Source organism: Pristiophorus japonicus, chromosome 19 (assembly GCF_044704955.1).
Source record: "Pristiophorus japonicus isolate sPriJap1 chromosome 19, sPriJap1.hap1, whole genome shotgun sequence".
NCBI classification, from domain to species: Eukaryota; Metazoa; Chordata; class Chondrichthyes; family Pristiophoridae; genus Pristiophorus; species Pristiophorus japonicus.
In genome coordinates, this window is record NC_091995.1 from 96,725,852 (window position 1) to 96,749,143 (window position 23,292).

At 54.6% G+C, this 23,292-nt stretch overlaps 1 protein-coding gene across 2 annotated transcripts; it reads right to left on the reverse strand.

Annotated features, from left to right (window-relative positions):
* Positions 1-1,558: 1,558 nt before the first annotated feature.
* On the reverse strand, positions 1,559-19,261 carry LOC139230082 (apoptosis regulator BAX-like). Of its 2 annotated transcripts, none has more exons than XM_070861884.1 (6): positions 19,133-19,261; positions 14,808-14,856; positions 13,950-14,117; positions 9,853-9,988; positions 3,268-3,372; positions 1,559-1,952 (listed from the first exon to the last, which is right to left on the reverse strand). In XM_070861884.1, the coding sequence occupies exons 1-6, from the start codon at positions 19,212-19,214 to the stop codon at positions 1,857-1,859; spliced, it is 636 nt and encodes a 211-aa protein (XP_070717985.1). In that variant the 5' UTR covers positions 19,215-19,261; the 3' UTR covers positions 1,559-1,856. The 2 variants fall into 2 exon arrangements, with proteins under 2 accessions (XP_070717985.1, XP_070717986.1); XM_070861885.1 differs by lacking the exon at positions 19,133-19,261 and adding an exon at positions 18,961-18,976.
* Between the last annotated feature and the right edge of the window lie 4,031 nt (positions 19,262-23,292).

Sequence of the window (23,292 nt, forward strand, 5' to 3'; positions counted from 1 at the left end):
CCCGAGAATATCGGCAACATTTCCACAATGGCTTCCTCGCTTCATACAACATTTGAACATTGCCGGAGGCAGCGGACACCGAGGGCCCAAAATTGCCCCTTTCTATAGGCCTCTGGTCGGCCGCGGGTCTCCGCCGTTTTAGACACTGCCCTTCCTCAGGTTCGGAGCGGTGTCGGGGACCTCTCCGCCCGTTGTCCCAAAGCGGTGAGCACACGCCGACCCCTTTCCCAAAAGTGCCCCGCGGGAGTGGCAGTGCCGCCGGTCGGTGCCCCGCGGGAGTGGCAGTGCCGGCGGCCGGTGCCCCGCGGGAGTGGCAGTGCCGGCGGTCAGTGCCCCGCGGGAGTGGCAGTGCCGGTGCCCCGCGGGAGTGGCAGTGCCACCGGTCGGTGCCCCGCGGGAGTGGCAGTGCCACCGGTCGGTGCCCCGCGGGAGTGGCAGTGCCACCGGTCGGTGCCCCGCGGGAGTGGCAGTGCCACCGGTCGGTGCCCCGCGGGAGTGGCAGTGCCACCGGTACTCTCTGGTTTGGTGGCACGGCCGCCCTTAAAGGGGAGGTGGAGCTGCCGGTGATGCCGTGCTATTTCTTTTTGTCGGCCAACTGCCAGGTCGGGCCGCCAACAGGCAGCCTGGCACTCCTCTCGGTGCCAGGCCCCTGGCCCGGCCAAAACCCTCCCTCCTGATGGCCCAATGTTTGCCACTAAAGTGGCTGCTGAGTTCTCAGTGGCCCTCCCCTTTAACCGATGGGGAGAGACATTGTGACGTGTCAGCACGCGCTGAGCCTCACAGCGTCCGTCACTCCACCCCGGCCCGGCCCGCCCCCGACCAGCCCCGCCCCCACCCCCGCCCAGCCCCGCCCCCGCCCAGCCCCGCCCCCGACCAGCCCCGCCCCGCCCCCGACCAGCCCCGCCCCGCCCCCGACCAACTCCCGCCCCGCCCCCGACCAACTCCCGCCCCGCCCCCGACCAGCCCCGCCCCCACCAACTCCCACCCCGCCCCCGACCAGCCCCGCCCCCACCAACTCCCGCCCCCGACCAGCCCCGCCCCCGACCCACCCCACCCCGCCCCCACCAACTCCCACCCCGCCCCCCACCAGCCCCGCCCCCACCAACTCCCGCCCCGCCCCCACCAACTCCCACCCACGCCCCGCCCCCACCCCCACTCCAGCCCTGCCCCCGCCAACTCCCGCCCCGCCCCCACCCTGCCCCCACTCCGCCCCCACAGTGCTGAATTTCTCCAGCCGGAACACACCGGAAACAGTTGGTGCGACTTGTTTCGGGCGGTGGGTAATTTCGGCCCCTGGGGTTTGAACTTCGATCGGAAGCTGTTCCTTCTGAAGATGTGAAGCTGGGACCTCTAAACACGCCTTATGTGATGGACACCTTGATCAATGCCCAGGGGTTCAATCAGCACTCGTACTGCCCCATGCCACACCCGCTTCATTAGCCTATTACTTATGATAAAGTAACTTTACCGCAAATCGTACAGAGCAAGGCTCTCTGTAAGGAACAATACCACAGAATATTGGAGAGCTGGTAGTTAAAACTGATCCCATTCCCCTCCCCTGCCCCCCACCCCTCCCGCACTCCCCTCATCCCAAGATGCGGATAGACACCCGTTATTCAGAACACAATCCACCAGCTCCTCAGAGAAACCACATGGAACCCTCAGTCACAGGGGACCCCCAGGCTGCACAGGCAAGGGGCATCTGCCTAATTGGGGAGAAGAAATGAACTCAAATTGCTGGAATCTGCACCATGGCCTCGATGAGGAGATGGTCCATGGCTGTTTCAGCTGCTCTGAGCAGGTCCCGTCACCCCAGCCGCCCTCCTCTGCTGCTCCCCTGGGCTCCGAGCATTGCTTCAGGAAGATTTCCATCGCAGCACCACCAGAGTGGTGATGACTCCCAGTGTGAAGATGCTGATAGTTTGCCAGGTTGGCGTGCCCAAGAGAGCTTCCTGCAAAACAAACACCAAAACCAGGTTAGACCAAACGAAAACATGGCACTTCCGTTCCACATCCAAAACACCTGAGTTTTCAGGGACAGTGACTTGTGGGGACTTTACACACAAGGATCTGGATATCTGGAGCTACAATCAATGGAAACAGCTTCCACACGCAGGGCCATAGTGCAGCCAGCTCAGAGCTGGCATATTATCAGCCTATCACAAGAGAGGCTCGGGCTTTCGCACTAATTTGACTCACCTATCCAATCCCTCCTCAATTTATGTTCATCTTTACCAGGGTCCAGCTTGCGGTTTGATTTGTGGATTAGACTTCAGGATCAGACTTCAGGATCACCATTGAGCTTATTGGTAAAATACTCAGCACAGCTCAAGTCACAACCTCACCAGCTCCACTCCAGAGATATAATCCAGGTCGACACTCCAGTGCAGTACCGAGGGAGCACCGCAATGTCTGGAGGGACGGTGATGAGTGAGCGGCGCACTGTCGGAGGGGCAGTACTGAGGGAGCGCCGCACTGTCGGAGGGGCAGTACTGAGGGAGCGCCGCACTGTCGGAGGGGCAGTACTGAGGGAGCGCCGCACTGTCGGAGGGGCAGTACTGAGGGAGCGCCGCACTGTCGGAGGGGCAGTACTGAGGGAGTGCCGCACTGTCGGTGGGGCAGTACTGAGGGAGCGCCGCACTGTCGGAGGGGCAGTACTGAGGGAGCGCCGCACTGTCGGAGGGGCAGTACTGAGGGAGCGCCGCACTGTCGGAGGGGCAGTACTGAGGGAGTGCGGCACTGTCGGAGGGGCAGTACTGAGGGAGTGCTGCACTGTCGGAGGGGCAGTACTGAGGGAGCGCCGCACTGTTGGAGGGGCAGTACTGAGGGAGTGCCGCACTGTCGGAGGGGCGGTACTGAGGGAGCGCCGTACTGTTGGAGGGGCAGTACTGAGGGAGTGCCGCACTGTCGGAGGGGCCCTGTTTTAGACGAGATGTTAATCCAAGGCCGTTTGACCTCTTAGGTGGATGTAAAAGATCCCATGGTACTTTTTCCAAAGATGATGAGGGGAGTTATGCTCCTCCTGCTGCCAGCCCCAGTGGCAGACATGTGTTGACCAGCACTTCTCCCCGAGGCTACTGTGTCCGGATACACTCCACAGGGAACAATCCTGGCGGTTTCACACTTGAAGTTCATCCTTCACTATCACCAGAGCTGAGTGTTGGGGCTAGTACCACGGGTCAGTCACCAGCCTGTTATTACCCACACCCAGGGCTATCCAAAGCATGAGATAAATCCCAGAGACAACATGCTGGTGTGGCCACTCACCCAGCCCCCGTGCTCCCGAATCCAGCGCAGGATATTCTCCTGGATATATTCCATAGTCCAGCTGATTATAGTTTGGATCAGTTCTGGAATCTTCTGGCACATGGCCTAGAAATAATGAGACATAATTTATTAGACATTCACCTTAAAGGGATATTTCAGGTGCCTACAACACGACCCTCCCACAGTGAATCTTGCTGTGCGCAGACTCAGCTCCTGGGGCCAATCAACGGGCACTTTGACAAGTGGCGAGTGCAACAGTTCAGTGTGAGGGACACCAATCCAGAGACTGGTGAATTGGGGCGCTCGGCTGTGGGTCCAAGAGTTCACAGCTTGCAGTCAGTGGGTCACCCATCAGCCTGCTGGGTGAGGGCTTCGCTGTATCGGAGGTGGGACCAGCCTGGTTCCAGGGTATAAATTCTCCAGCATTGTCCTGGAGTCAGTGAGCAACCCGGCAATAAAATCATTGGGCCAGTAAACAAAACACTTGCCATTTCCTTTGAACACTTTTGTTTAATAGTTATGGAAATATCGGAGATGGGAAAAGGGACTGTTTGACCGACAGCCAAGAATCATCCAATCAGATAAGAGTCACTCGCTTTCCAATTGGCAGGAGGAGCAGCGCGAACGTTTACACATTGGACAATTAATGGCAGGAGCGCGGGGGTGGGGCAGCTGGCCATCACACGATGAAACTTCCCGCAATATGTTCAGAGTCTGCGACCCTAACCTGCTCTCATTAACCAGTTGGCTAGTTAAAGCCATCTGCAGCATCCACTAACTCGAGTTTATTCGTTCCGGGATGTGGGCGTCGCTGGCCAGGCCGACATTTATTGCCCCTCCCTAATTGCCCCTTGAGAAGGTGGTGGTGAGCCGCCTTCTCGAACTGCTGCAGTCCGTGTGGTGAAGGTACTCCCACAGTGCTGTTAGGGAGGGAGTTCCAGGATTGTGACCCAGCGACGATGAAGGAATGGCCGATATATTTCCCAGTCGGGATGGTGTGTGACTGGGAGGGGAACGTGGAGGTGGTGGTGTTCCCGTGCACCTGCTGCCCTTGTCCTTCTAGGGGGTAGAGGTCGCGGGTTTGGGAGGTGCTGCTGAAGAAGCCTTGGTGAGTTGCTGCAGTGCATCTTGTAGATGGTACACACTGCAGCCAGGGGGCGCCGGTGGTGGAGGGAGTGAGTGTTGAAGGTGGTGGGTAGCGTGTCGATCGAGCGGCTGCTTTGTCCTGGATGGTGTCGAGCTTCTTGAGTGTTGTTGGAGCTGTACTCATCCAGGCAAGTGGAGAGTGTTCCATCACACTCCTGACTTGTGCCTTGTAGATGGGGGAAAGGCTTTGGGGAGTCAGGAGGTGAGACACTCGCTGCAGAATACCCAGCCTCTGACCTGATCTTGTAGCCACAGTATTTATGTGTCTGGTCCAGTTAAGTTTCTGGTCAATGGTGACCCCCAGGATGTTGATGGTGGGGGATTAGACGATGGTAATGCCGTTAAATGTTAATTCAAATCCCAGGAGTTTGATTGTTGGATCAGGGGAGGGAGGGAGGAGAGAGAGAGGAGAGAGAGAGAGGAGAGAGAGAGAGGAGAGAGAGAGAGAGAGAGAGAGAGAGGAGAGAGAGAGAGGAGAGAGAGAGAGAGAGAGAGAGAGAGGAGAGAGAGAGAGGAGAGAGAGAGGAGAGAGAGAGGAGAGAGAGAGGAGAGAGAGGGAGAGAGAGAGGAGAGAGAGAGGAGAGAAGAGAGAGAGAGAGAGAGAGAGAGGAGAGAGAGAGAGGAGAGAGAGAGAGGAGAGAGAGAGAGAGAGAGAGAGAGAGAGCGCGAGAGAGGAGAGAGAATCAGTCAGCTGTGGTGGGACAAAGGTGAAAAGTTCCCTTCAATTTCACAGCATCCCAGTTTCCACTGTTTACTGTTTCACACAGAACAGAGCCCACAGTAAATCCGCACGGCTGGCCTCAACAGCCGTACATAGGTGGGAAGCTGGTCGACAGTAGCTCCCTCCACTGTGTGTGCAGTGTAACTGTAGATGGCGGAGTCATCATCATCATAGCACAACTTGCTTTCACGCCAATACAACACGGAACAAAAGGCCACAAGTAACTGCAGCAAGCACTGGAGATTAATTTCCCAGATAAGCTTCTGATACAGTCACAAAGAGCAGAGTTCAATTATACAAGTTAACCTCACCACCCACACAGCAGACTGGAACAAGTAGGAGCTTGTCCACAACAAGCCCATCCCTCCAGTCCCCTAACTCTCCCATCGAAGCCCATCCCTCCAATATCCTAACTCTCCCATCGAAGCCCATCCCTCCAGTCCCCTAACTCTCCCATCGAAGCCCATCACTCAGGTCCCCTAACTCTCCCATCGAAGCCCATCCCTCCAATATCCTAACTCTCCCATCGAAGCCCATCCCTCCAGTCCCCTAACTCTCCCATCGAAGCCCATCCCTCCAGTCCCCTAACTCGCCCATCCCTCCAGTCCCCTAACTCTCCCATCGAAGCCCATCCCTCGAGTCCCCTAACTCTCACATCGAAGCCCATCCCTCCAATATCCTAACTCTCCCATCGAAGCCCATCCCTCCAGTCCCCTAACTCTCCCATCGAAGCCCATCACTCAGGTCCTCTAACTCTCCCATCGAAGCCCATCCCTCCAGTCCCCTAACTCTCCCATCGAAGCCCATCCCTCCAGTCCCCTAACTCTCCCATCGAAGCCCATCACTCCAGTCCCCTAACTCTCCCATCGAAGCCCATCCCTCCAGTCCCCTAACTCTCCCATCGAAGCCCATCCCTCCAGTCCCCTAACTCTCCCATCGAAGCCCATCCCTCCAGTCCCCTAACTCTCCCATCGAAGCCCATCACTCCAGTCCCCTAACTCTCCCATCGAAGCCCATCCCTCCAGTCCCCTAACTCTCCCATCGAAGCCCATCCCTCCAGTCCCCTAACTCTCCCATCGAAGCCCATCCCTCTAGTCAGGCTTCACTTGAACCAGGCTGGAGCCACAGTCCTGACAAATCGAACTACTAGGGCTGCAGATAAGGCTTTAAATTAAACAGTGGGGGGGGAGGAAGGTTCAGGTGAGAGGAATTGTGAAAGGAGAAGGCAAATGTGCAGGGTAGCGATAGAGGGAATGATAACCAGAGTGCGACAGGAAGGGACAGAGTGTATACACATAAGGCAAAATTAAAAGCTGTATGTCTGAACGCACACAGCATGCGTAACAAGATAGATGAGTTGACGGCACAAGTAGAAATCAATGGGTATGATCTGATAGCTATTACAGAGATGTGGTTGCAAGGTGACCAAGGATGGGAACTGAATATTATGGGGTATTTGCCATTTCTTAAGGATAGGCAGAAATGGAAAAGGAGGTGGGGTAGCTCTGTTAATAAAGGATGAGATCAGTGCAGCAGTGATAAATGATATTGGCTCAGAAGATCAAGATGTAGAATCAGTTTGGGTGGAAATAAGAAATAATAAGAGTAGGAAGTCACTGGTGGGAGTGGTCTACAGGCCCCCAAAACAGTAGCCACTCTGTAGCACAGCGTATACATCAAGAAATAATGGAGGCTTGTAAGAAAGCTACAGCAATAACCATGGGCGATTTTAATCTTCATATTGATTGGACAAATCAAATTGGCAAAGGTAGTCTTGAGGAAGAGTTCAGAGAGTGTATGTGGGATGGTTTCTTGGAACAATACGTTATGGAACCAACCAGGGAGCAGACTATTTTAGATCTGGTAATGTGTAACAAGTCTGGATTAATTAATGCTCTCGTAGTGAAGGATCCTCTGGGGAAGAGTGATCATAGCATGGTAGAGTTTCAAATTCAGTTTGAGGGTGAGAAAGCTAGGTCTCAAACTAGTGTCCTGGACTTAAATAAAAAGTAATTACAAAGGTATGAAGGCAGAGTTGGTTAAAGTGGGCTGGGAAAATATATTAAAGGGTAAGATGGTAGAAAAGCAGTGGCAAACATTTAAGGAAATATTTCATTACTCTCAGCAAAGATTTATTTCAGTGAGAAAAAAAGACGCTAAGAGAAGGATGAACCATCCCTGGCTAACTAAGGAAGTAAAGGATGGTACCATATTGAAAACAAAGGCATACAATGTAGCAAAGGACAGTGGAAGGCCTGAGGATTGGGAAATGTTTAGAAACCGGCAAAGAACAACTAAAAAAATTGTTAGAGAAGATAGCTTATGAGAGCAAACTAGCAAGAAATACAAAAACAGGCAGTAAGAACTTCGACAGGTATATAAAAAGGAAGCAAGTCACAAAAGTAAACGTTGATCCCTTAGACGATGAGACTGGAGAATTAATAACGGGAAACAGGGAAATGGCAGGGACTTTGAACAAATATTTTGTATCGGTCTTCACGGTAGAGAACACTAAAAGCATCCCAATAATTGATCATTAAGGGGCTATTGGGGGGAGGAACGTAAAACAATCACGATCACTGGAGAAAAAGTACTAGGCAAATTAACAGGGACTAGAGGTGGACAAGTCCCCTGGACCTGATGGCCTACATCCTAGGTGGCTACAGAGATAGTGGATGCATTGATTGTAATCTGCCAAAATTCCCTGGATTCTGGAGGGGTCCCAGCGGACTGGAAAATTGCAAATGTAATGCCCCTATTTAAGAAAGGAGACAGACAGAAAGCAGGGAACTATAGACCAGTTAGCCTAACATCTGTCACTGGGAAAATGCTGAAGTCTATCAGTAAGGAAGCAGTAGCAGGACATTTGGAAAATCATAATGCAGTCAGGCAGAGTCAGCACGGTTTTATGAAATGGAAATCATGTTTGACAAATTTGAGTTCTTTAAGGATGTAATGAGCAGGGTGGATAAGTGGGGGGGAAACCAGTAGATGTCGTGTGTTTGGATTTCCAGAAAGCATTCGATAAGGTGCCACATAAAAGATTACTGCACAAAATAAGAGTTCATGGGGTTGGGGTTAATATATTAACATGGATAGTGGATTGGCTAACTAACAGAAAACAGAGTCGGGATAAATAAGTAATTTTCAAGTTGGCAAACTATAACTAGTTGGGTGCCACAGGGATCAGTGCTGTTTATATTAATGACTTGGATGAAGAGACAGAGTGTAATGTAGCCAAGTTTGCTGACGATACAAAGATGGATGGGAAAGCAAGTTGTGAGGAGGACACAAAGAATCTGCAAAGGGATATAGACAGGCTAAGTGAGTGGGCAAACATTTGGCAGATGGAGTACAATGTGGGAAAATGTGAGGTTATCCACTTTGGTAGGAAAAATAAAAAAGCAAATTATTGTTTAAATGGGGAGAGATTACAAAATGCTGCAGTAGGTACTTGTACATGAAACACAAACAGTTAGTCTGCAGGTACAGCACGTGATCAGGAAGGCAAATGGAATGTGGGCCTTTATTGCAAGGGGGATAGAGTATAAAAGCAGAGAAGTCCTGCCACAACTGTACAGGGTATTGGTGAGGCCACACCTGGAATACTTTTCTTATTTAAGGAGGGATATACTTGCATTGGAGGGAGTTCAGAGAAGGTTCACGAGGTTGATTCCTGAGATGAAGGGGTCGTCATATGAAGAAAGGTTGAGCAGGTTGGGCCTATACCCATTGGAATTTAGAAGAATGAGAGGTGATCTTATTGAAACATATAAGATTCTGAGGGGACTTGACAGGGTAGATGCAGAGAGGATGTTTCCCCTTGTGGGGGAATCTAGAACTGGGGGCATAGTCTCAGAATAAAGGGTTGCCCATTTAAAACCGAAATGGAAGAATTTCTTTTCTCAGAGGGTCGTGAATCTGTGAAATTCTCTACCCCAGAGAGCTGTGGAGGCTGGGTCATTGAATATATTTAAGGCGGAGATAGACAGATTTTTGAATGATAAGGGAGTCAAGGGTTATGGGTAGCGGGCAGGGAAGTGGAGCTGAGTCCAAGATCAGATCAGCCATGATCTTATTGAACGGCGGAGCAGGCTCGAGGGGCCGAATGGCCGACTCCTGCTCCTATTTCTTACGTTCTTATGTAGTCCACTAACTCTCCCATCGAAGCCTCTCCCTATCCTCCCCCGATTCTCCCTATCCTAACATCCAACTGTAGTATCGGTTTTAAATTTACTTTTCACATTTAGATTCCAATTTAACCCGGCCTCCTCATGTAACATGCTGGCTTTATTATGTAGCCCCTTTAACCTTTTTATTTAAATTGTGCAGCTCGTGTTTATCTAACCTTCCCTCGTGGCTCAGCCCCTTTACACTCGGGATCCTCTCTCGCCCTGTTCGGCCAACAACCCCTCTCTCCCTTCTCCCCCCTCCGCTCCGCTCTCCCTCCCTCCCTCCCTCCCTCCCTCCGCACGCTCCCTTCCCCTCCCCTCCCTTCCCCTCTCCCTCCCTCCGTGTCTGATGCATTAATCCCACTGGAGGTTCAGTGTTGTGTTGTTACCTGCCCCAGGTCTGGGTGTCTGGGAATTACTGCCAGGTATCAGGAAGCTATTTTATTTGATGAATATTTTGGACGTCACTCTTGCAGCACTGGATCAGAACAGTCCTGCCCCGGGGTGCTGCCAGAGTACGGATTAGTTAGACTGCTGCTGCCATACCTTCACAACCAGCTTGCAGGCAAAGTAGAAGAGAGTCACCACTCTCCCCCAGTTGATGACTCCATCAGCAAACTGTTCCTTGGCCACTCTGAAAAATGTCTCTTTGGGGCACTGCGAACCGATGCTGTCGATCATCCTGTGTGCAGAAGGAAGCTCACATTAACAGGCTCACTAGTATAACCAGGCTCACTAGTATAACCAGGCTGACTAGTATAACCATTAAGCAGATTTGGAAAAGGCAGGAATTGGGCCGAGAATTCAGACAAGGCATGGTACGGTGTGCCAGCGTGTGGTCGTGTTCACTCCCAGTTTGTTCTACGTCGAAGGATCAACAATCGGGACCCGATCTCCACAAGGCAAGAACATAATAGGAATAGGAGTCAGCCATTCAGTCCCTCGAGCCTGCTCCATCATTCAATAAGATCATGGCTGATCTGATCTTGGCCTCAACTCCACTTTCCTGCCTGTTCCCCATAACCCCCGACTCCCTTATCATTCTATCTCCGCCTTGAATATACTCAGTGACAGTCCCCACAGCTCTCTGGGGCAGAAAATTCCACACACGACCCTCGGAGAAGAAATTCCCCCTCATCTCCGTCTTAAATGGGTGACCCCTTATTCTGAAACTATGCCCCCTAATTCTAGATTCCCCCACAAGGGGAAATACCCTCTCTGCATATTCTGTCAAGTCCCCTCAGAATCTTATATGTTTCAGTAAGATTGATGTGCAAAGTTAAAGCACATGGGATTGGGGGTAGTGTGCTGACATGGATTGAGAACTGGTTGTCAGACAGGAAGCAAAGAGTAGGAGTAAATGGGGACTTTTCAGAATGGCAGGCAGTGACTAGTGGGGTGCCGCAAGGTTCTGTGCTGGGGCCCCAGCTGTTTACATTGTACATTAATGATTTAGACGAGGGGATTAAATGTAGTATCTCCAAATTTGCGGATGACACTAAGTTGGGTGGCAGTGTGAGCTGCGAGGAGGATGCTATGAGGCTGCAGAGTGACTTGGATAGGTTAGGTGAGTGGGCAAATGCATGGCAGATGAAGTATAATGTGGATAAATGTGAGGTTATCCACTTTGGTGGTAAAAACAGAGAGACAGACTATTATCTGAATGGTAACAGATTAGGAAAAGGGGAGGTGCAACGAGACCTGGGTGTCATGGGACATCAGTCATTGATGCAGGTACAGCAGGCGGTTAAGAAAGCAAATGGCATGTTGGCCTTCATAGCGAGGGGATTTGAGTACAGGGGCAGGGAGGTGTTGCTACAGTTGTACAGGGCCTTGGTGAGGTCACACCTGGAGTATTGTGTACAGTTTTGGTCTCCTAACTTGAGGAAGGACATTCTTGCTATTGAGGGAGTGCAGCGAAGGTTCACCCGACTGATTCCCGGGATGGCGGGACTGACATATCAAGAAAGACTGGATCAACTGGGCTTGTATTCACTGGAGTTCAGAAGAATGAGAGGGGATCTCATAGAAACATTTAAAATTCTGACGGGTTTAGACAGGTTAGATGCAGGAAGAATGTTCCCAATGTTGGGGAAGTCCAGAACCAGGAGTCACAGTCTAAGGATAAGGGGTAAGCCATTTAGGACCGAGATGAGGAGAAACTTCTTCACCCAGACAGTTTTGAACCTGTGGAAATCTCTACCACAGAAAGTTGTGGCCAATTCACTAAATATATTCAAAAAGGAGTTAGATGTAGTCCTTACTACTAGGAGGATCAAGGAATATGGCGAGAAAGCAGGAATGGGGTCCTGAAGTTGCATGTTCAGCCATGAACTCATTGAATGGCGGTGCAGGCTCGAATGGCCTACTCCTGCACCTATTTTCTATATTTCTACCACCTCTCATTCGTCTAAACTCCAATGAGTACAGCTGCACAAGATAAAAGCTCACGGGGTTGGGGATAATATATCAGCATAGAGAGGGGATTGGCTATCTAACAGACAACAGAGAGTTGGATAAATGGGGCATTTTCTGATTGGCAAACAGTGACTAGTGGGGTGCTGCAGGGATCGGTGCTGGGGCCTCAACTATTTACAATCTATATTAATGACTTGGATGAAGGGACCGAGTGTAATGTAGCCAAGTTTGCTGATGATACAAAGATGGATGGGAAAGCAAATTGTGAAGAGGACACAAAAAATTTGCAAAGGGATATGGACAGTCTCTGAGTGGGCAAAAATTTGGCAGATGGAGTAGAATGTGTGAAAATGTGAAGTTATCCACTTTGGCAGAAATAATAGAAAAGCAAATTATAATTTAAATGGAGAAAAATTGCAAAATGCTGCAGTACAGAGGGACCTAGAGGTCCTTGTGCATGAAACACAAAAAGTTAGTATGCAGGTACAGCAAGATATCAGGAAGGCCAATGGAATGTTGGCCTTTATTGCAAGGGGGATGGAGTATAAAAGCAGAGAAATCCTGCTACAACTGTACAGGGTATTGGTGAGGCCACACCTGGAGTACTGCGTACAGTTTTGGTCTCCGTATTTAAGGAAGGATACACTTGCATTGGAGGCTGTTCAGAGATGGTTCACTAGATTGATTCCAGAGATGAGGGGGTTGACTTATGAGGGTAGGTTGAGCCTATACTCATTGGAGTTCAAAAGAATGAGAGGCGATCTTATTGAAACTTATGATAATAAGGGGGCTCAACAAGGTGGATGCAGAGAGGATATTTCCACTCATAGGGGAAACTAAAACTAGGGGACATAGTCTCAGAATAAGTGGCCGCCCATTTAAAACTGAGATGAGGAGAAATTTTTTCTCTGAGTGTTGTAAATCTATAGAATTCTCTACCCCAGGGAGCTGTGGAGGCTGGGTCATTGAGTATATTTAAGGCGAAGATAAGACAGATTTTTGAGCGATAAACAGAAGTAAAGGTTACAGGGAGCGGGCGGGGAAGTGGAGCAGAGTCCATGATCAGACCAGTCATGATTTTATTGAATGGCGGAGCAGGGTCGAGGGGCCGATTGGCCTACTCCTCAGAAGACAACCCCCTCATCTCCAGAATCAACCTAGTGAACCTTCTCTCAACTGCCTTCAATGCAAGTACATCCTTCCTTAAATACGGAGACCAACACTGTATGCAGTACTCCAGGTGTGACCTCACCAATACCCTGTACAGTTGGAGCAGGACTTCTCTGCTTTTATACTCTATCCCCCTTGCAATAAAGGCCAACATTCCATTTGCCTTCCTGATCACTTGCTGTACCTGCATACTAACTGTGTGTTTCATGTACAAGGATCCCAGGTCCCTCTGTACTGCAGCATTCTATTTAAATAATATTTTGCATTTCTATTCTTCCTACCAAAGTGGATTTTCCCACATTATACTCCATCTGCCAAATGTTTTCCCACTGACTTAACCTGTCTATATCCCTTTCCAGATTCTGTGTCCTCCTTGCAACTTGCTTTCCCACCCATCTTTGTATCGTCAGCAAATTTGGCTATATTACACTCGATCCTTTCTTCCAAGTCATTTAAATAGATTGTAAATAGTTGAGGTCCCAGCACCGATCCCTGTGGCACCCCACTAGTCACTATTTGTCAACCTGAGAATGACCCATTTATCCCGACTCTGTTAGTTAGCCAATCCTCCATCCATGCCAATATATTACTGAGGTAATACAAGTCATGCAGGGGATTCCTGGGCACAAGACTGGAATCGTTCCGCGCCCATCACCTGCTGCAGTTGTTGCAGAGTTTTCAAATCACGACCTGCAACATTGTTCAATGCAGCATTTTGTACAGAATCACAGGCTGAAATCTCACAGGGTCTCGCCCTTCATAAACAGGGACTCTGCACAACACAAACAGCCTGTGAAACAACGGACATTGAATCAGGGAACTGGATTAACTGCTTAGAGAGGACTGGTTGCTTCAGAGAGTCAGGTTTAGGTTTAGGTTTAGGTTTCGGTTTAGTGTCCCTCTGGACTCTATCCCGACCGAGTGATGGGATTAAAGTCCCCTCCATCCTCTGGCAGGGCGTTCAGGCCGCCCCCCTCCCCTCCACCGGCCAGGTCAGGAGGTCCCAGTCCTGGCTCCCTTCAATAGGCCGCAGCCTCTGCTGGATTGCTCCTAACCTCTGCAACTCCACATTTCCGTCAAGCTCGTCCCCGATCTGTCGCAGGCAAACCCCAAGACGCTTTACGTTGGGGTTACACAGTTCATCCTCTTTGCCCCCGAGCTCGGTGATGGTTAACACTGCTTCAGAACCTTCGGCACCTCGAGTCGTCCGATCTACGATAAATCTGAAATGTAAAAATCATTACTCTCCCAGAAATTCCAACGCAGGAGGAGCCTATTCGGCCCATCAGCTCTCTGCTAGCAGTAAGCTCTTCACTTAACCTCTGCCTATTTCCGCCGTTAGTGCGGCCTCCTGCTCACTCCCGATTCTCACGGACTCAACTAACACCAATAATTCAACTGTCAGCGGTTCGGTGAAATGGCTCCACATCAACATTCAAACTACATTTTACCACTTGCAGCTTACGTGTGTATTTATTCTACAAACACTGCCCTCATGTCTGGGCGTCCCACGACCTCTCAAACCAACCACTAACTCGGGTACGTCCTACTCTACTCCACTCCTAGAGAACCAGCTGCCCATCGTCTGGTTCCTGACAACAAGGCCGGAGGCTGGGAGTGAATCCTGGGGAACCTTGGGTGTATTCTCACTGCACTAACTAGCCTGCCGTGCCAAAGCCACATTCCTAGCTTTGGGAGAGTTCCAGACTGAAGGCGAGGCTCCTGGGATAACGAGAGGAGTCAAACACTTCCCAACAACAATGACCTGAAGCAGCCCTCCGAACTATTCAGACCGACTCCCCACTAGGTAAATCGGAGTAGTGGCCAGATTGGCAGCTAAATCACCAGAACTAGACTCCAGAGCCCAGACTACTTAGGAGCAAGTATTGAATCAAATTAAAACGGACACGTACCCGCGCAGAAGTGTGGCTCCTGTCTGCATGATCTGCTCACTAACTTGATCTAAAAGAGAAGCACAAAGTTAGGGAACAATAATATGACTTAACAAGTGCGAGAGTTGAGCCGAGCTACAGGATTAAGTCATCCTCGACTCCGAGCGACTGCCTATGATGATGCTGACAGGATCCAATATGGCAACTGTGCCCGTGTACAAAGTGCAGCCTGCAGGCTAATACTGCCTGCCGAGTGGCTCACCAACTTGTGCATCACCAACTGTGGCAGCACAGTCTCCCTCGGCTCCGGCAGAAACACTAGAAAAAACACCATTGATCTAGAAACCGTTGCAAAAGCTTCTCAGAACTCAGTTAGATAAGGAATGGACAGTGAGCGGTTGGTCAAATGGTCATAAGGACATGGAGCGGTGCAGGGGACAAGTCGGGAATTTCAGGGCATGGGGCCTTGACGACAAATCCTATTCCAAATCCACTTCCAGCTACATTTGTGGTGGGGAAGTGGGCAGGAGGATGAGTGTGGTGAGGGAAACAAGGAAGTAATTGGAAATGTCCTTGCCTGGGGCATAGAGAGGTCACGTGAAATGGCAACTCAAGGGGGTAGCTGAGACTGTGGGTGCTTATACGAAAGGAAAGGGAAAAATAACTTACTTTTCTGTACCATCTTTTACCACCCCTTGTCCCAAAGTACTTCACAGCCAATGAAGTAGAGCAGTGTCACTGCTGGGAGTGATGGAGGTTCAGGGAGGACAATCACCGAGAATGTGGAGTAAAAGTGCAGAAGCTGAGAGAAAAGCAGGGAGGGTATGGACAAGGCGAGATCTTCGATGGGGACTGTACCAGAGGAGTAGGGTGAGGGAGAAAAGGGAGAGTGTGATTTGGTGATGAAGGCAGGCGTTTAGACGGGGCAGGTGATGGGAGGTAGAGCTAGGCGGGAAAACCAACAAGTTACAAGAAATGCCGTTCAAAATTGCCCGCCCAAGATTGGCAGTAAATCATTAATTTCCCCGGACTACGCTGGCATGGAAAGGATTGATGAGTCACTGCTGGGAATGTGTCCTGTCGCGCTCCGTGTGAAACCTACACTCAGCCCCTCCCTTCAGTGATACTAACAGGGCAGCGCCCAGATTGGGGTAGAGCAGAATCAGGCTTGTTACAGAGTCCACAGCACACACACATCGTGCTCCTCATTTAGAAAAAAATATCAAAGCTCTAAAATATTTGCGAAGATAAAACATCAAATTACAACTGGACAATCTTAAAAAAAAATTGAGAAAAGAAAGCAAGTCAGCTTTTATTAGTTTGCCTGACCTCGAATTCTGGTCAAGTGATCTCCCACCATTGGTGGTCGTGCCTTCAGCCATCTAGGCTCGAAGCTCTGGAATTCCCTCCCTAAACCTCACTTCCATTTAAGATATTCTTAAAACCTATCTTTGACCAAGCTTGACCTGTCCCAGTGTCTCCATCGTTAGCTCGGTGGCAATTTTTGTTTGTGATGTGCGTTTACAGGTTGAATCTCTCTTATCCAGCACTGTGCCAGATAAGGGATTTTTCCAGACGAGGGGTGGTCACGTTAAATTGGATGGTACAGGTACTGAGCAAGGGGATATTGGGGCTGGCTGGCTTGGGGTTGAGAGTGCGGCAGAGATATCATGGGGTTGGGGGGGCGCTGTGGATCACGGGGTCAGGCCAACGATTGCGGGAGTCGGAAGCGAGTAAGGACTTCAATTTGTTCATGTCGGGAGTTCTGTGCATGCGCCACCCGGTGGCCAGGAATGGTTCTGGACGAGGGGTGGTTCCAGATAAGGGAGTTCTGGATAAGGGAGGTTTAACTGTACTATGTTTATGGCACTATAGACATATAGGTTGTTAAGACATTGAGATTAGAGGATACAGTGAGCTCCCATGGTAGAACTCACCAATCAGCCTCCAAGTGACTATTCAGACCACCTGCCCACTGGGAATGCCAGATAGGGCCAGTTTAGGTGAAACTGCCCCATACTAGCAGCAAGGCCATGGGTCTTCAGCTAGTTTTTGAACAGATGTCACAAAACAAACCTAACAGAGATTAAATGCAGTTGGAATGTTCTAGTCACACGCCAACAGGAAGAATGTAATTGAGGGAGAGCAGGTTTGTGTTTCCGGGAATTGCTGGCCTGTTGATCGGAGAGGTGGATGAGCCAGTGTGAACGGTTAGATATGAAACTGACATGACAAGGCCCAGGAAAGGAAATTCCATGCCTCGGGTGTGTCAATAAAACACTGCGGCATTCATGGCTTTGATCCAGTGTTCTGACAAATCATAGGCCCCCAGGCAGCAAGGTGTGGGTACCTTAAACACGTGCACCAGTTAGAAGCTAGAATCAGTGCAGCAATCATCTTTCCGGTGAGAGGTTTAACATCAGTGTAAGATTGTAGAGGAACCTGTCCCAGGACTCTCAACCAACACCAGGAAGATATCAATTGATCCATTTGCTGTGTCTGGGGCCTAGCAGTGCAGATTGGTTACACAGGATTCACTGGGTGTGAAGGACTTTGGGACAGATGTGAGCAGCTACTACAAAAATTAAAGTTCTTCCTTGAATCTGATCCCATAACTTAGGTACTCACCTACCGGCGGACACACTCAATTAAACACATCCGGATACTGATCATTGTAGAATAGGCCAGGAAAGAGAAACGGTCACTCAATGCAATGAATGAGGGGGAAAAAACTGAGCGCAGATAAAACAAGCTGAGATGCAGAGTGACCAGCACTGGATCAGCTGAACCTCACTCGGACAATATCTGGGGGCAGCCCTGATCCCCATCCAGTGATTGCTGCTGGGACCAGGACCGGGTACACTCTGACAATCCGGATCCGGACTGAGACACCGATCGCCACACAGCTGGACAGCAGGGGGGGGGGAAAGAGAGGTGTCGTGGGGGAGGGGGAGTGTGGGGGAGGGAGTGAGGGGGGGGGGGAGAGTGAGGGGGGGGGGGGGGAGTGGGGGGGGGGGGGGAGTGTGGGGGGGGGGGAGTGAGGGAGGGGGAGTGTGGGGGGGGGGGGAAGTGAGGGGGGGGAGTGAGGGGGGGGCGGGAGAGGCGAGGAGTGAGGGTAGTGAAGGGGAGCGAGGAGGGGCAAGGAGGTGGGGGGGGGGGGGGGAGTGAGTAGTGAGGGGGCGAGCCCGGGGGGTGGGGAGCCGGGGGCCGGGGAGTGGGGAGCCGGGGCCCGGTGGGTGGGGGGCCCGGGGGGTGGGGGACCGGGGGGTGGGGAGCCGGGGGGTGGGGGACCGGGGGCCGGGGGGTGGGGAGCCGGGAGCCGGGGCCCGGTGGGTGGGGGGCCCGGGGGTGGGGGACCGGGGGGTGGGGAGCCGGGAGCCGGGGCCCGGGGGGTGGGGAGCCGGGAGCCGGGGGCCCGGGGGGTGGGGAGCCGGGGCCCGGGGAGTGGGGGCCCGGGGGGTGGGGAGCCGGGGCCCGGGGGGTGGGGGCCCGGGGAGCCGGGGGGTGGGGAGCCGGGGCCCGGGGGTGGGGAGCCGGGGGGTGGGGGCCCGGGGGGTGGGGGCCCGGGGAGCCGGGGGGTGGGGAGCCGGGGAGCCGGGGGGTGGGGAGCCGGGGCCCGGGGGTGGGGGCCCGGGGGGTGGGGAGCCGGGGCCCGGGGGGTGGGGGCCCGGGGAGCCGGGGGTGGGGGCCCGGGGGGTGGGGAGCCGGGGGGTGGGGGCCCGGGGGGTGGGGAGCCGGGGGGTGGGGAGCCGGGGGTGGGGGCCCGGGGGGTGGGGGCCCGGGGGGTGGGGGCCCGGGGGGTGGGGGCCCGGGGGGTGGGGGTGGGGGCCCGGGGAGCCGGGGGTGGGGGCCCGGGGGGTGGGGGGCCGCGGATCGGGGGCCGGGGCCCGGGGGGGTGGGGAGCCGGGGCCCGGGGGGTGGGGGCCCGGGGGGTGGGGAGCCGGGGGCCGGGGCCCGGGCGGTGGGGAGCCGGGGGGTGGGGGACCGGTGAGTGGGGGCCCGGGGCCCGGGGGGTGGGGGGCCGGTGAGTGGGGGCCCGGGGCCCGGGGGGTGGGGACCGGTGAGTGGGGGCCCGGGGGGGTGGGGGCCCGGGGCCCGGGGGGTGGGGGGCCGCGGATCGGGGGCCGGGGGTGGGGGCACTCCCCCAATCGCGGGTTCTGGGGCTGAGCCTTACCCAGTGCCAGCAGCCCGGGGCCCGGGGGGTGGGGACCGGTGAGTGGGGGCCCGGGGGGTGGGGGGCCGCGGATCGGGGGCCCGGGGCCCGGGGGGTGGGGAGCCGGGGGCCGGGGTCGGGGCCCGGGGGTGGGGGCACTCCCCCAATCGCGGGTTCTGGGGCTGTGCCTTACCCAGTGCCAGCAGCCCGGGGCCGCTCCGATTCCTCCGCCGCCTCTGACCCTCGCCGTCCCCGCAGCCGCCGGCCTCCGCCATCCCGCTCCCGGCCCGAGGCTCTGCGGCCCAGCCGCTGTTGCTATGGCGCATTGCGCACGCGCGACACCGCCTCGTGACATCACCGCGGGGCCCCGCCTTTCCTGAATATTCTAATTAGCTCGGACCCGCCCCCTATTAGAATATTATAATTAGCCGCAAGTACAATCACTCCGCGCTCAGTGCGCACGCTCCGGTGGTGGCGGCTCCGTGGGCGGTAGCGGTAGCGGGAGCGGGAGCGGGAGCGGGCGGTGGCGAAATCCTAACACCCGCCATGGGGCAAATCGGGGCAGAGGTTGTAGTCTGAAATTGTTCAACTGGATTACCTCGAGACTTGACCATTCCAACACACTCCTGGCCGGCCTCCCACATTCTACCCTCCGTAAACTCGAGGTGATCCAAAACTCGGCTGACCCGTGTCCTAACTCGCACCCAGTCCCACTCACCCATCACCCCCTGTGCTCACTGCCCCATGTCCTAACTCACATCCAGTCCCACTCACCCATCACCCCCTGTGCTCACTGCCCCGTGTCCTAACTCACACCCAGTCCCACTCACCCATCACCCCCTGTGCTCACTGCCCCGTGTCCTAACTCACACCCAGTCCCACTCACCCATCACCCCCTGTGCTCACTGACCCCGTGTCCTAACTCACACCCAGTCCCACTCACCCATCACCCCCTGTGCTCACTGCCCCCGTGACCTAACTCACACCCAGTCCCACTCACCCATCACCCCCTGTGCTCACTGCCCCGTGTCCTAACTCGCACCCAGTCCCACTCACCCATCACCCCCTGTGCTCACTGTCCCCGTGTCCTAACTCACACCCAGTCCCACTCACCCATCACCCCCTGTGCTCACTGCCCCGTGTCCTAACTCACACCGAGTCCCACTCACCCATCACCCCCTGTGCCCCATGTCCTAACTCACACCTAGTCCCACTCACCCATCACCCCCTGTGCTCACTGCCCCATGTCCTAACTCACACCGAGTCCCGCTCACCCATCACCCCCTGTGCTCACTGCCCCATGTCCTAACTCACATCCAGTCCCACTCACCCATCACCCCCTGTGCTCACTGCCCCGTGTCCTAACTCACACCCAGTCCCACTCACCCATCACCCCCTGTGCTCACTGCCCCATGTCCTAACTCACACCCAGTCCCACTCACCCATCACCCCCTGTGCTCACTGACCCCGTGTCCTAACTCACACCCAGTCCCACTCACCCATCACCCCCTGTGCTCACTGCCCCCGTGACCTAACTCACACCCAGTCCCACTCACCCATCACCCCCTGTGCTCACTGCCCCGTGTCCTAACTCGCACCCAGTCCCACTCACCCATCACCCCCTGTGCTCACTGTCCCCGTGTCCTAACTCACACCCAGTCCCACTCACCCATCACCCCCTGTGCTCACTGCCCCGTGTCCTAACTCACACCGAGTCCCACTCACCCATCACCCCCTGTGCCCCATGTCCTAACTCACACCTAGTCCCACTCACCCATCACCCCCTGTGCTCACTGCCCCATGTCCTAACTCACACCGAGTCCCGCTCACCCATCACCCCCTGTGCTCACTGCCCCATGTCCTAACTCACACCCAGTCCCACTCACCCATCACCCCCTGTGCCCCATGTCCTAACTCACACCCAGTCCCACTCACCCATCACCCCTGTGCTCACTGCCCCGTGTCCTAACTCACACCCAGTCCCACTCACCCATCACCCACTGTGCTCACTGACCCCGTGTCCTAACTCACACCCAGTCCCACTCACCCATCACCCCCTGTGCTCACTGCCCCCGTGTCCTAACTCACACCCAGTCCCACTCACCCATCACCCCCTGTGCCCCGTGTCCTAACTCACACCCAGTCCCACTCACCCATCACCCCCTGTGCTCACTGACCCCGTGTCCTAACTCACACCCAGTCCCACTCACCCATCACCCCCTGTGCCCCATGTCCTAACTCACACCCAGTCCCACTCACCCATCACCCCCTGTGCTCACTGCCCCCGTGTCCTAACTCGCACCAAGTCCCACTCACCCATCACCCACTGTGCTCACTGACCCCGTGTCCTAACTCACACCCAGTCCCACTCACCCATCACCCCCTGTGCTCACTGCCCCCGTGTCCTAACTCACACCCAGTCCCACTCACCCATCACCCCCTGTGCCCCATGTCCTAACTCACACCCAGTCCCACTCACCCATCACCCCCTGTGCTCACTGCCCCCGTGTCCTAACTCGCACCAAGTCCCACTCACCCATCACCCCCTGTGCTCACTGACCCCGTGTCCTAACTCACACCCAGTCCCACTCACCCATCACCCCCTGTGCTCACTGCCCCGTGTCCTAACTCACACCCAGTCCCACTCACCCATCACCCCCTGTGCTCACTGCCCCGTGTCCTAACTCACACCCAGTCCCACTCACCCATCACCCCCTGTGCTCACTGCCCCGTGTCCTAACTCACACCCAGTCCCACTCACCCATCACCCCCTGTGCTCACTGCCCCGTGTCCTAACTCACACCCAGTCCCACTCACCCATCACCCCCTGTGCTCACTGCCCCGTGTCCTAACTCACACCCAGTCCCACTCACCCATCACCCCCTGTGCTCACTGATCCCGTGTCCTAACTCACACCCAGTCCCACTCACCCATCACCCCCTGTGCCCTGTGTCCTAACTCACACCAAGTCCCATTTACCCATCACCCCCTGTGCTCATTGCCCCGTGTCCTAAATCACACCAAGTCCCATTCACCCATCACCCCCTGTGCTCACTGCCCCGTGTCCTAACTCACACCCAGTCCCACTCACCCATCACCCCCTGTGCTCACTGACCACGTGTCCTAACTCGCACCGAGTCCCGCTCACCCATCACTCCCTGTGCTCACTGCCCCATGTCCTAACTCACACCGAGTCCCGCTCACCCATCACCCCCTGTGCTCACTGCCCCATGTCCTAACTCACACCCAGTCCCACTCACCCATCACCCCCTGTGCTCACTGACCACGTGTCCTAACTCACACCTAGTCCCACTCACCCATCACCCCCTGTGCTCACTGCCCCGTGTCCTAACTCACACCCTGTCCCACTCACCCATCTCCCCCTGTGCTCACTGACCCCGTGTCCTAACTCACACCCAGTCCCACTCACCCATCACCCCCTGTGCTCGCTGCCCCGTGTCCTAACTCACATCGAGTCCCACTCACCCATCACCCCCTGTGCTCACTGCCCCGTGTCCTAACTCGCACCGAGTCCCACTCACCCATCACCCCCTGTGCCCCGTGTCCTAACTCACACCCAGTCCCGCTCACCCATCACCCCCTGTGCTCACTGCCCCGTGTCCTAACTCACACCCAGTCCCGCTCACCCATCACCCCCTGTGCTCACTGCCCCGTGTCCTAACTCACACCCAGTCCCGCTCACCCATCACCCCCTGTGCTCACTGACCCCGTGTCCTAACTCGCACCGAGTCCCGCTCACCCATCACCCCCTGTGCTCATTGCCCGTGTCCTAACTCTTACCGAGTCCCACTCACCCATCACCCCCTGTGCTCGCTGCCCCGTGTCCTAACTCACACCCAGTTCCACTCACCCATCACCCCCTGTGCTCATTGCCCCGTGTCCTAACTCTCACCGAGTCCCACTCACCCATCACCCCCTGTGCTCGCTGCCCCGTGTCCTAACTCACACCCAGTCCCACTCACCCATCACCCCCTGTGCTCGCTGTCCCCGTGTCCTAACTCGCACCGAGTCCCGCTCACCCATCACCCCCTGTGCTCATTGCCCCGTGTCCTAACTCTCACCGAGTCCCACTCACCCATCACCCCCTGTGCTTGCTGCCCCGTGTCCTAACTCACACCCAGTCCCAATCACCCATCACCCCCTGTGCTCATTGCCCCGTGTCCTAACTCACATCCAATCCCACTCACCCATCACCCCCTGTGCTCACTGCCCCGTGTCCTAACTCACACCGAGTCCCGTTCACCCATCACCCCCTGTGCTCATTGCCCCGTGTCCTAACTCACACCCAGTCCCACTCACCCATCACCCCCTGTGCTCACTGCCCCGTGTCCT